The sequence below is a fragment of the Nicotiana tomentosiformis genome, chromosome 8 (assembly GCF_000390325.3).
Source record: "Nicotiana tomentosiformis chromosome 8, ASM39032v3, whole genome shotgun sequence".
NCBI classification, from domain to species: Eukaryota; Viridiplantae; Streptophyta; class Magnoliopsida; order Solanales; family Solanaceae; genus Nicotiana; species Nicotiana tomentosiformis.
In genome coordinates this window covers 102,717,824-102,730,456 of record NC_090819.1, presented here as the reverse complement: position 1 = coordinate 102,730,456, position 12,633 = coordinate 102,717,824, and the positions used below count along the sequence as shown (strand labels likewise).

General features: G+C 35.8%; 2 protein-coding genes and 1 non-coding gene across 4 annotated transcripts; 1 reads left to right on the top strand and 2 right to left on the bottom strand.

Moving 5' to 3' along the window:
- Positions 1-1,789: 1,789 nt before the first annotated feature.
- On the bottom strand, positions 1,790-6,729 carry LOC104096003 (G-protein coupled receptor 1). 2 transcript variants are annotated; one of them, XM_009602277.3, is made up of 9 exons: positions 6,447-6,729; positions 4,822-4,853; positions 4,548-4,717; positions 4,333-4,436; positions 3,834-3,935; positions 3,656-3,712; positions 3,350-3,493; positions 2,802-2,872; positions 1,790-2,362 (listed from the first exon to the last, which is right to left on the bottom strand). In XM_009602277.3, exons 1-9 carry the CDS (start codon positions 6,627-6,629, stop codon positions 2,260-2,262), a joined length of 966 nt encoding a protein of 321 aa, XP_009600572.1. In that variant the 5' UTR covers positions 6,630-6,729; the 3' UTR covers positions 1,790-2,259. The 2 variants fall into 2 exon arrangements, with proteins under 2 accessions (XP_009600572.1, XP_009600574.1); XM_009602279.3 differs by lacking the exon at positions 6,447-6,729 and adding an exon at positions 5,051-5,107.
- A 92-nt stretch (positions 6,730-6,821) lies between these two features.
- On the top strand, positions 6,822-6,902 carry TRNAS-GCU (transfer RNA serine (anticodon GCU)). Its single transcript has one exon. It is a non-coding gene; the product is annotated as a tRNA-Ser (tRNA).
- A 1,320-nt stretch (positions 6,903-8,222) lies between these two features.
- LOC104096004 (serine/threonine-protein kinase RIPK) lies at positions 8,223-11,046 on the bottom strand. The gene is made up of 5 exons (XM_009602280.3): positions 10,555-11,046; positions 10,083-10,218; positions 9,773-9,909; positions 9,537-9,660; positions 8,223-9,376 (listed from the first exon to the last, which is right to left on the bottom strand). The coding sequence occupies exons 1-5, from the start codon at positions 10,927-10,929 to the stop codon at positions 8,829-8,831; spliced, it is 1,320 nt and encodes a 439-aa protein (XP_009600575.1). The 5' UTR covers positions 10,930-11,046; the 3' UTR covers positions 8,223-8,828.
- Between the last annotated feature and the right edge of the window lie 1,587 nt (positions 11,047-12,633).

Here is a 12,633-nt window from a genome sequence, read left to right as displayed (position 1 = left end):
TCCCCCCTTAGTAATTACCACATGGACAAACTTTTGATATGTGATTATTCTGGGTATATAACCCCAGTGCTTGTGTTTCCTACAAGTTTGAGATCTTACACTGTGTATTATGATATATCGCGTATTGGACTTGGCACAGTATTGATGTAGGACAGTAGGGTGATTGCCTACGTGTCTCGTAAGTTAAAGGTTTATGAGAAGAATTACCATGTGCATGATTTGGAGTTTGCATCCCCTGTTCACGCTCTCATGATTTGGAGGCACTATCTATACGGGGTTCCACGTGAGGTCTATACCGACCTTCAGAGTCTCCAACACGTGTTCAAGCAGAAAGACCATAATTTGAGGCAGTGGACATGGTTGGAGTTATTAAAAGACTGTGATATCATCATATTATATCATTTAGGGAAGGCCAATGTTGTGGTTGATGCGTTGAGTAGAATAGTAGAGAGCATGAATACTGGGGCATTTTTACTGATAGTGGAGAGGCCACAAGCCATGGATATTCAGGCTTTGGCCAATCGGTTCATCAGGTTAGATGTTTTGGAGCTTAACCGAGTTCTTGCTTGTGTTGTGGCATAGTCATCTCAGTTGGAGCGTATCAAGGCTCGGTAGTGATAAAGAGGTTGTGATTGGAGATAATGGTGTTATGTAACGATCTGACCTGTCATTTTATGTATTTTTGCCTCGTTTTCCCCATTTGATTCCTTACATATGTGTATTTATGATTATATGACTTGCGGGGGATGGTTAGTTTAGTTTCGGGGGAGTTTTTGATTGAATTGGGACACATAGTCCATTGGCTGGAGGCGTAAGTTGTAAGCGTTGGACGAAGTTTGAAATTTGTGTAGATGACCTAAGAATGGTGATTTGATGGTTCCAATAGGTTTGTATGGTGATTTTGTACTTAGGTGTATGCCTGGATTTGGATTTGGGGTTTTCTACGTTGATTTGGTTCTATTTGGCGAAATTTAGTAAGTTGAAGGTTTATAAGACTTATAGGTTTGACCAGAAGTTGACTTTGATGATATAAGGTTCGGATTGTGGTTCCGGAAGTTGGAATAGGTCCGTTGTGTCATTTGGGACTATAATGTAATATTTGAGGTCATTCTGAGTTTTTTAGGCATATTCGACGTAAGTTTTGAATTTGGAAATTTGGATTAGTTCCTTATGTTCAAATTGAGGTACGGTTCGTGGTTTTGATGTTGTTTGGTATGATTCGAGGCATCGAGTAGGTCCATGTTAAGTTTTGGGATTGGTTGGTGTGTTTGGACAGGGTCCCACGGGCCTTGGGCATGTTTCAGATTTATTTCGGATTAGTTTGAGTTATGTTGGCATTGGTAAAGATTGCTGAGAGTTCATTTACAGTATAATTTTGAGAAATAAATATCTAAATTTACCCGCAGATAAAAACAAATTGCTCTCGTTTTCCAAATCTCCATATTGTTTTTGGAATGAAGCAATCTTCTATGAGTTCTACTAATTGAAGTCCAATATCTTGTAGAAATTTCAGTCTGCGATTCTGTTTTTCGACAATTGGCTGCAGTAACACGATACATTATATGCTGAAGAATAAAAAGAACGGCTTTATGCTTTGAGGATTTGATTGCAACAAGTCAGGCAAGTTGCTAATATTCCTCAACCACGAACTACATCGTTCACATCAATTTCAAACAAGCGTTGGCAGTAAATAACAAAGCATTAGCTCTTTTTCATCTTCGAAGTTGAGGTTCTATAACAAAGGGAAAGGGGTTATGCTGTGGCCTGCAAACAAGTAGCTAAGAACGGATTGCCATGACAATTTACTATATCAATACAGAATATGTAAACAGTGAACAATTGTTTTCTTTCAGGGTACATCAGAAACAAATATTCAGCCTTGTCTAAAATTGACGGCTTCATATGCAAATCATATATCATGTCTTCTAATGATCATACTGAAATCGCTTGGGTTAATTTCCTGGAGCATATTACTGATGCAACATTCAGAAGTTAGCATCAAGGTTAAAAGAATGTGATACATACTCCCCACCTTATCAACAAAACAACTCTGGCACTAATGTACACTCAGCAATCTGGGAGAAGTGCCCAAGCATTAAGCAAATGGAGCAAGGAGATTCGGTGGAAGGTTGTGAGCATAAAACCCGGATTGAAGCAATGGAGCTGTCACAACGCAATTGTCAATTGTCAAGCTGGTCCTATGAGGGAAATGGTGGCAGAGGCACTGAGATGAATGTACAAGCACAAAATTCTAATTGCTTATTGCTGATCTTGAATCTTTAGTGAGACTAATTCACTATCCTGCTGTTGGCCTCTTGACCTCGAGGTCTTTGGACGCCATCTTTGAAAACTTTCTGGTAACCTGGAAAAGGTCACACATATATTGAACCATAAACCAATGAGTAAACACATGAAGGTGATTTGAGTAAATAAACATACAGTTAGATACTACTGTAGATATTCATCACTTTAGACAAGGAAAAATCTATCAAAATATTGAACAAAAACACAAACGATCTTAACAAGTTATAATAACCAAATGTTACTAAGAAATAAAAGTGCATACTGGCTTTGGTACTGCCATTTCTGTCCCCCAATCACGCAGTAACACCCAAGAGAGAGAAAAGAATTGAAAAAGAAAAAAGAAAAAAAGCAAAGATGTATTGCATGCTCTCTCTCATTTTCTTCCTTTCCTCTCTTTTAGGGCAGTGGGCAAATAGGGTCTACACCATTTAATGTTGCAAAAAATTGGAATGCAAAATGAATAGTATAATACAGGAAAGAAATTGAACTCGACTTACAGATCCAATCTCTCATAAATTGCTCTACGGACTGAGCTGTTAAGACCATATGCTATTGAGTTAAAGAGACCCTAACAAAGCATAGAAGATTTGTCAAGAAAGAACATGTCAATACTTTAGAGTCCGAGTAGTTATAAGGAAGAGCAGAACAAAACTAAACATCAGCATAAAATCAGAGATAAATTCATATCCACCAAGCATCCTAACTCATAAACATTGGCGCTCAAACCAAACTAATGAGCTTTCGGTTAACGAAATAATCAGCTTAAAATTCACCATCTAGTTGAAGCAAACACTCAGTGGCATTACTCTTGAAATTCTGTTTATAATCTTCGTGGAAGTGGAGGATCTAAAACATTCTTTCCAGAGAGAATTTGTTTGTTAATACTAGTTACCAAAGAGGTCCATCACAGTCTGCAATCTATCTGATGTACGATAAGGACATAAAATACTCATTGAGGAGTGTAACAGTTCCCTCTGTACACCTTCCATAACCACATGAGAGAGAAGAGAAAAGATAGAAATCATCTAGAGATAGTAGGGTTTACCATGAGCTGTGCCATTACAACGTCAAGAACAGAAAGCCAAAATATCTTATGACCTGGTTCAATAAAGTCATGTATACGATTGATTGTGCCGAAAAACCATGATCCTATAAGAATTAGGGGATAGTAACCCCAACGATTTAGTGCCTGCAAGATGTCCAACAGTGTAACAGTTGATAAAAAGAGCAAATAGCAAGAAAGGTAAATGAGACAGCGTCAATAACAGAAGACATTCATTTTCCAGCTCTGCCCCATACTTTTAAGATAACATTTTGAATTACTTTCACTTAGCAGAGGAGCTTTGTGTACCTTCATATCTGATCGAGGATCTGGTTGGTATGACCGATCTGACATACCCACTGCCATCTGGAATATTAGATGAAGAATCAGCATACTTGAAATGTCACAATTTTTCTTCAGAACCCAATTCTTCATAAACCAATACAAGAATCATAAATTATTAAGGGCAAAGACAATGAGTACATACACGAGTTGCATTGTTTAGCATCCGTATTACTTGAAAATAGGTGACACCATTAAAAAGAATGGCACCCCAAAGAGGTGCATAAAACGTGATGAAGTGGGTAACCTGCAGTAATGAACATAACAAAGATTAATTTGATAAATGATCTTTCAAGCTAAAAGATAATATAGCCCAAACAACTGAAATATGACCATCTATCTGTACCGTTTTACCAAAATCAGAAAAGTTTTTTTTTCCTTAAAAAGGAAAACAAATTAAAACAAAAGATTAAATGTGAGAACTCCTTTGCCAATTAACAATCAAACTACATCGTGCATTTATTTATGACATCAACGTTATTCATGAAAGTAACAGAAATCCATCCCTTGAACTTAGTATTTAAAAACTATCACAATTTTCGAAGCTCACAAACTACAGAAATGACATCCAAATAAAATTCAATAGATATTACCATGAAAAATGCATAGTAGAAACTTAGAGATTATGACCACTAAATACTTGCCTTTCCTGCATGTCCTGTTTGTGCCCAACACCAAGTGCCTAACCGACTTAGATGCTCATGATTATTGGCAATTGATCTTATCACTGTCATTACTCCTGAAGTTCCTGGAGAAGCATCGGGATTAAACAAGTTGCTCTATGCATTCAGAAACAGAGAAATTAACAACAGTAACCAATTATAGAAGCCAATTTGTTGTCTCTGATAAAAGAAAATACCCCAAACGTATAAATGAAACATAGGCTCCAAATCTTCAACATCTGTCTTATGCCTAACAACTGTTCGGTGAAGAGTAAAGGCAATTGTTGTAGTCCACAAGAAAGATGCTAGGCAGAAGAAATGTGTTGTATAGCCTTGAGCATAACAGAAGAACCCTTTGGAAGGATCCCTACATGACCAAACAAACTCACAGTTAACAGTTAAGAAGAACCATTTAGAATGAAAATTCACTGTGGCCTGCTACAAATAACTTGTAGAAGAGAGTGGCAGTACCCAATTATGCTGAAGAAACTGCAGCACATGTCCTGCACTCAAGCGAATTAAAGGAAGTCTTGAAATGAGAGAAACTTAAAACCATATAGAGCATAAATCACTATAGCAAGGCCTATGTATGACAGATTTCGAGTCATAAAGTAAAAAAAGAAGCATCTGAATATTCAATCTTCTTGATAGGCACACACCATTAGTCAATAATATATAATCTAAAATTATGGACATTTACCACTTATGTATTATACTAGATGCGCTTCTTTTCCTATCCTTCCATTCCATTGATTGAGCACTTCGCATTAGTCCTTCGGTTTGAGTAAGCACAGCAACAATCACCTTTCAAATTATTAACTAAGAAGTAAAAACTAAACTTAAAGCAGAGTAAATTCAGCAACCTCTAATCTGGACTGTTACCCGAAACAATGCTCAGAGAGAGATACTATTATCCAAGGATATGAGATAACAGCTTGATTGATCTTAAGTTGTTTAAGTAACAAATTCAAAACATAGAGTCAACTTCATTTCCATTAGAGCTACTAGCTCAGTCCGGGCTGCAGCTACGTCAATTTGACCAACTATCTAAATTGAAATTATTTTCGATGTAGCCAGTAGCCACTGTGTGAGAGAGACTGCGAGATTCTCAGCACAGTGCATTCACAAATCATAATAACTAATCCTAAATGGGGTAACCAATATGCATACAAACTTTTTTCTTGGTTTTTCATTTTCTTTTAACTTTTCAAAGTACGTATTTATCTTCTTTTTTATTTTTCACAAGAGATTTCTGCATTACTTGCTAAATAAAAGGACCCCTTGATATCAAAGCTTTGAGAATCCCAAGCAGATCGGACAACTGCTTGTATGGAGTTGCAATCTATTTGTAAAAGATAGAGTCAACAGCATTTCCATTAAGCTGCTAGTCATCTATGCAAGTTCTCATCCTATTGCAGCAACATACATTTGATCCAATGCTCGAATTACCCACTGTGGGACTGAGAAATGTACCAATATTGGAACAGTCAGAATACTAATTCTAGAGAACCAATATGGATAGCAACTTCTTCTCTTTCTATTATTTTTATAACCGTGGTGTTCAGGCAGCTTGCGTGCACCTTGACTAAAGATATAACTTCTTTCATGTTCTTTCTTCTTTCTATCTTTTTCTTTTCTTTCTTTCTTTTATGTATATACTCAAGTACTTTGTTTCATTGTTGTATTCTTTTGATTTAAGCCCGCCGGCAAAGAAAATTTTCCATAGCTTGCGTCATTAGGTACTGGATTTATTTACTTGCCTAATTAAAAAATGAAGAAGTATTTTGACTATAAAATATGTTACTTTTTTTTTTAAGTTCCTTCAAATATAGAGTTCAATTGCATTTCCATTCCAAACCTCCAAGCTCACTGAATCCAACTCCTGATCTACTACATCTACACATTTTACTCGATTCAATGAAAAAAAAAACGTAAACTAAATTACTTCAAATATAGCCACATTTTGAGGAAGAAGAATGTAAAATGCAATTTTACAATAATTGACTAGCTCTCGATAAAATTATCAAAAATCGAACTAACCCTAAGTACTGAGAAAGAAGAGAGAGTAGACAAAAGGTGAAAGCAAATTTACTGACGGATAAAGCGAGGTAGAAGACAAGCTTGAAGGAGAACTTGCGGAGCTCTTTGAATAGCAAATAACAGAGCACTATGAATCCAGAACCGACGAATGATAAACTTGATGCTCCGCTGTTCACTGCCGTCAGTACTTGTCGTTCTGCCACCGTTAAATTCCCCATCACTGCTTTAACTGTCGCCATTTTTCAAGCTTCTGATTACACTTTGAAACCACAAATATCGCGTTATGATTCGTTGTGTTGATCGGTTAAAGCTTGGGATCGAAGAAAGCAAAAGGAAGTTTTCTGCTGGCAAGCAATAAGAAATCCAAGGGCTTTTCCTGGAATATGTAATTCTAGAATTAAAAATTACTTTTGCTTCATTCTAATTCAAGCGTCGCTTTGGCCGAGTGGTTAAGGCGTGTGCCTGCTAAGTACTGGGGTTGCTCCGCGAGAGTTCGAATCTCTCAGGCGACGATCTTCTTTTTCTGTTGTACCTTATTTATTTTGGTTTTAGCATTTCCGTTTTATAATTTATTAGCTGATAAGTTGTAAATATGAACACGTTGACCCATCAAATTTCTGGACTAAAATACTGCAACTCTTGGGTTGATTCTCAACCTTCTATTTTGGTGGAAATGACATCAGGTAGCTACTTCTAAGCATGTTATTTAAAATATATTCACATTTTATAATGTATTTAAAGATTAGTCATTTCGCTCAAACTTCAGGACATCGTGTCCTAAAGTTCGAAAATTATGTACAGAAGTTCGAATCTTATGCAATGAATTTTAAATTAGTAGTTCAGAAATTCAGGACACTTGGTCCTGAATTTCCAAATTTAGGATACTTAGTCCTGAAATTTGGATGAATTGGCTAATCTTTAAATATATTGTAAATTATGAATATATTTTAAATAGCAAGCTTAAAAGTGGCTATTGCTGCACTTTTGCCTCTATTTTGGCCTAAAACAGTAGCTAAAAACTAGAAACAAAGAACGAGAGAAATGGATAGAGAGAGAAAATTGTTGACCTATTTGTAACAAAAAGAATAATCAAATTAATTAAGTGGTTTTGACTTGCCTAAATGAGTTACAACTAAATACATATTATTTCATCCATTTCATGTTATATGACGGTATTTGATTGGACATCATATACTCTTTTAATTCTTCGATAAGTTTTAATTGGATTAATTCTATGTTTTGCATGGCCCAAATTAGTTGTTTATGTGATGGGAAGTGAGAAAATACTTGGTTTGATTTTTTGGAATGTGATATATGTGTTTGAGGATGTTGGGAGTCAAATACAAACTTTAAGAACAAAAAGAGTTATAATTAAGATAATACGAGGGGCTAATCTAACAAGTGAAACAAGGTTTAACTTCATAAAGTAGAACTCTTGATTTATGAAGAGGTTGGCCATAATTTCTGAAGGACAATTGTGCTCCCGATATATAAGATTTCAAACAATTTGTCATTTGAATGATATTTTTACTAAAAAGCGCTTAGGAGCCCTAACGTTCTCTTTTTGGGTGAGGGGGAAGAGAGGGGTGGATGGGAACTGTGAGAAAGGAGTAGCGTTCCTTTCAATCAAGAGAAAAGGTCAAGCTTCCTAACTAACTCTGTTTTTAGCAGGTAGAATTTATATATCATTAGTGTACAAATGGAAGTTTCTAAGGTTGCTTTATATTATCTCTGCTATAAATTATTTGAAGCTGAATGTTCTATTTTTCAGATTGATGCAATCACGTTGTTGCTTCACTTCTTTTAGTTGTTGAAATTCTGACCAACTCCACTTAAACAAAGAAAATCTTCTCCACATTTTATTAAATACCCACAATACTTTTTTTTTTAATAACAGTGATGTTTGAGCCAACTCGCACGCACCGCAATTATTACAGTGGTACCTGCTCGCATGTTACATCCCATCAACACATGTATCGGATAACTCTGTTTTCGGCTGAACTCTGGATAACTTTGTCTTCGGCTGAAATCTGAACTCTGATCTCCCCGTAGTTTTCACCGGCTTCATTGATCGCTTGATCACAATCTTGGTTGCTAAATACCACAATTCCATGTATGAAATGGCATATCCATTTCAGACCTTACAATAGAATGGGTTTAGTCTCCATTTCATATCTAACTACTGAAGAGTTCACAAAAGATGAGAAAAGTTACAATCCTATAAGCAGTATGCTGCTTAGACATTCTATATACTGCTTACCGCATTAATATTTACTACCATGTGTTTCTCAAAAGAATCCACCTTTATACACATAGTATTTTCTGAATTTTTATCATTTTTGCTGTAGTGCAAAAGTTCTATAGCTAGTGATGCCAAGTGAAGTGCCATTACTTAGATTCTTCACTGCAATGTTTGAGGTAGCTATATTTGCCATATCTCAATGTCTTCTATAAAGAGCTGTATCCGAGTAAGACGCCACCATTCTCTGCCTATTGATTCTCTGTCTCCAGCCATAACCTTGATTTTTCCCATTCAAGTACTTCTCCTTTCTGTTTCTCCCATTTCGTTCCGGTGTTGCAGCATCCTCTTTTTCGCCATTTTTCTCACTCCCACTGCTGAAATCACTGTTTGAAGTCATCGTTATCATTGGATCACTAATTGCAGTGTCAGTGTTGTTGCTTTCCTCCTGAAGTGTCTCAAGAATCTTGACAACATCATCCATTGTAGGCCTAGGCTTAGGATAATGACTCAAGCATTTGTATGCTACTAATGCTGCAGTTTGTGCGCCTTTAATCGGGTATTCACCTTCAAGTCGTCGGTCCATCACACGAGCAATTTTCTTAGGATCTCTTAAATAAGGCCTTAACCATTCAACCAAATTCGTTTCTCCTTCTCGTCTTTTTTTATCCAAAGATCTTTTACCAGTCAGCATTTCCAACAGAACTACTCCAAAACTGTATACATCACTCATTGTTGTCAAATGACCTGGAAATGGTGGCATTGCCAATGAATTAGCTAATCACAAGTTGGACTAGAAAAGTAAGCAAGAAAACTCTCATTTATCACTATTTCCATTTCTAGATTGCCTTAACTTCCAAAGATATACAATGGAATCAAATGTGTTCAAGTGTTCATATTAGTATACCTGTCATGATGTATTCAGGGGCTGCGTAGCCGTGTGTACCCATTATTCGTGTCGATACATGTGTATCATCCCCTGCTGGTCCATCTTTTGCTAGTCCGAAATCAGAAAGTTTAGCAGTGTAATCCTACAAGATAGATCATCGCGTTTCAAGAGTTGTTAACTCTCTGTGTTCATTTGTTTTTTCAATGTATTTACAAACACTATTTTATAGAACATGATGGAAGGAGTAAGCTTACTGAATTTATTAAGATGTTTGATGCCTTAAAATCTCTGTATATGACTGGTTTTTCGCCTTCATGGAGGAACGCGAGTCCTTTTGCTGCTCCTAATGCTATCTTCATCCTTGTTGACCACGATAATGTGATCGAAAACTCTGCATAATTGCCACAAATACAAACATGAGAATTATAAATCAAGCCATACCTCAGTTTCAGGTTCTCTGAGTTCTAAAAATCATATAATAGTAAACTATTTCTAACATTTATGTCTAATTTCAGTACATCCCTATTCTGAATTGATATTGAGAAAAAAAATGTGGAAACTTACTTCCAAAGAGTTGATTTTCCAAGCTTCCTCTCGGCAAGAATTCATAGACTAGGAGTCTATTATCATCTTCCCAGCAGTATCCAATCAATTTTACCAGATGTGGATGCCTCAGTTGCCCCAGGAATATTATCTCTGTCTGCATAAAAAATCACTTTCACCATCTTTAACATTTCCACTTTAGCATACAACAATAAAGATGCACTAAGCTCCCGTTATGCGCGGAGTCCGGGGAAAGGACGGACGACAATGGTCTATTGTACACAGTCTTACCCTGCATTTCTACAAGAGGCTGTTTCCACGGCTCAAACCCGTGACCTCGTGGTCACATGGCAACAACTTTACCAGTTACGCCAAGGCTCTCGTTCACTTAGCATACAACAATAACAACAACAATTATGCCTCTATCCCATCCCATGCAAGTTGGGGTCGGCTCTATGAATCGTCATATAAAAAATAATGAAAAACAACTCACCAGCCATTCCTTGTGGCCTTGCAAACCATCTGTATCCAACACCTTAACAGCCACAACCTGAGGTTTTAACCCCGGCCTAAGCTTGTCGTCGACGAATCCCTTGTAAACCGGTCCAAATCCTCCTTCACCAAGAAAATTAGCAGATGAAAAATGATGTGTAACCTCTCTAAGTTGAGTAAATGTGAAGTTGATAAGGCTTGATCCAATGAATGAATTGGAAAGTCCATCAGCAGATAGTGGTGAACTTGGATCATCAAAATCCAAAAGAGACAATCTCTGAAATGAACTTTGTTTTTTGACCTGTTTCTTTGATCTTACAAACTCATCATCTACTTTGTAACAACATGGGATCATTGATTTCCAAGTTAGAACCATTTCTTCACCAAATACTTTGAAAAAACAAACAGCAAAAAGTACAGAAGATCAACAACTTAAGGAATGAGACCTTAAATAAGAAGTAAGTTTTCTTGTGGAAGAGTTCTTAAAACTTATAACTAAGTTATCAATCACCTACTACTCATTTATATATAGAGAGAACTTTGATATAGACTGATGCCTTATTGCCTACCATTTCTTGAATTATTCCCATGTAAACGTGTAATAACTAAATATTTATTAAAGTATACACCAAATCAAATGTACTTAGAAACATTTCACAAATTCTAAGACTTAAAAAGAGTTTTTAGTCTCTGTATTAGTTAACAACAGGAACTGACTTGTCCACCTATTTGACTTTGATGGCATAATTAAGAATAGTTTGTTATGGTTTTTCTTTTTCTTTTTCTTATAAATACATTTGGAAGACTACAGTTCTTGCTTTACGTTCGAAAATTTCTTCATACTTTGCTGTCAAGGTGCTTGGTACTTGAATTATTTTATTTTATAGTTCCTGGATATCTTCCAAAGGCAGATTTTGTCCTCTCAACTGCCCCTTCTTTTTTTCTTTTTTTATAATAATAATATTTCTTTCGTTTTCTGCTTTTCGAAAATTTAATAAAAAGGGAACTTAAACATTTGATATTTCAAAAGGGAAACTCTACGAGTTTGACATAACGTGCAACCGCTTGCTAGCGGAGCCAGAAATAAAGCTTATGGATTTGGATTATTAGGTTTTAAATTAATAATTTATGCATATTCAATGAAATGCTTAAGACAAATACAGAATTTAAACCGAAGCTATTAGGTTCCGCCGAACACGTAACCTGTATTTTAGCTACGCCCAGTGCACGTAACAATTTTGTACATGTAATTAATAAACGAACGCATGCATTTCGAAAGTTGAAATTAAGCTATTTGATTATTGGTTTGGTTATTCTTGCTATCTCTCCGTGCATTATGGCTATTTTATGTTAAAATACTGTACGTTCCTTCACTCAAATAGCATAGAAATTTACAATTAAAGAAAATTAGAATTAACCTGGGCTTTTTCAAAGAGGCATAGGCTACATGATGTTCGTCTGGCAATTGGAGCAATGAAAATTTAACGCAGAGTCCGGGGAAGGGCAGAATCTCAAGAGTGTGATATAGACAACCTACTCTAGTACAAGCATCAGTGGTTGCTTACACGGCTTGAATCCGTAACAATTGTAGGTCATACGAGATAATTTTACAATTACTCCAAGATCTCTTCTATTAACAACTAAAGGGAAAAATAGGCAAAATTATGAAGACTTGAAGAGAGCCCTCACATGTGTTTTACATGCATGAAAAAAATCTTTCAAACTAATATACCATATGAACATTAAGATATATTTTTTAATCATGTTTTGACAAGTGTTTTTCTTGCTTCTAAGAGCAGGTTCATACTATATTATTCTACTCTTTCCATTTTGCTTATTTCCCATTTTTGTCTTTTCATTTAAGACTTTGTTAGCAATCTTTAACTATTTTTGAATAATCCCTTAGAAGGAAGAGAAAAAAGTATATAAAAAAGAATATATCTTACCTCACACTGATAACAACATTGTTTGACATATGATATAACTTTGTTCTAGTTTTCAAAGATGTATGTTAATAACTTATTTAGAAAAAGAAAAATGATAGGAAATTAAAACTTCTAGAACCTGACCCCATTTGTTG

What these genes read in the sequence shown, in the direction of transcription:
- LOC104096004 (XM_009602280.3), bottom strand. Translation starts at nt 10,929, where the DNA reads ATGGTTCTAACTTGGAAATCAATGATCCCATGTTGTTACAAAGTAGAT. An exon ending in AAGGCCACAAGGAATGGCTG is followed by an intron (nt 10,219 to 10,554) that starts GTGAGTTGTTTT and finishes TTTTTTATGCAG; the next exon opens with ACAGAGATAATATTCCTGGG. An exon ending in CCCTGAATACATCATGACAG is followed by an intron (nt 9,377 to 9,536) that starts GTATACTAATAT and finishes CACCATTTCCAG; the next exon opens with GTCATTTGACAACAATGAGT.
- LOC104096003 (XM_009602277.3), bottom strand. Translation starts at nt 6,629, where the DNA reads ATGGCGACAGTTAAAGCAGTGATGGGGAATTTAACGGTGGCAGAACGA. An exon ending in AAACAGGACATGCAGGAAAG is followed by an intron (nt 3,936 to 4,332) that starts GCAAGTATTTAG and finishes TCATTACTGCAG; the next exon opens with GTTACCCACTTCATCACGTT. An exon ending in ATTTATGAGAGATTGGATCT is followed by an intron (nt 2,363 to 2,801) that starts GTAAGTCGAGTT and finishes GACCTTTTCCAG; the next exon opens with GTTACCAGAAAGTTTTCAAA.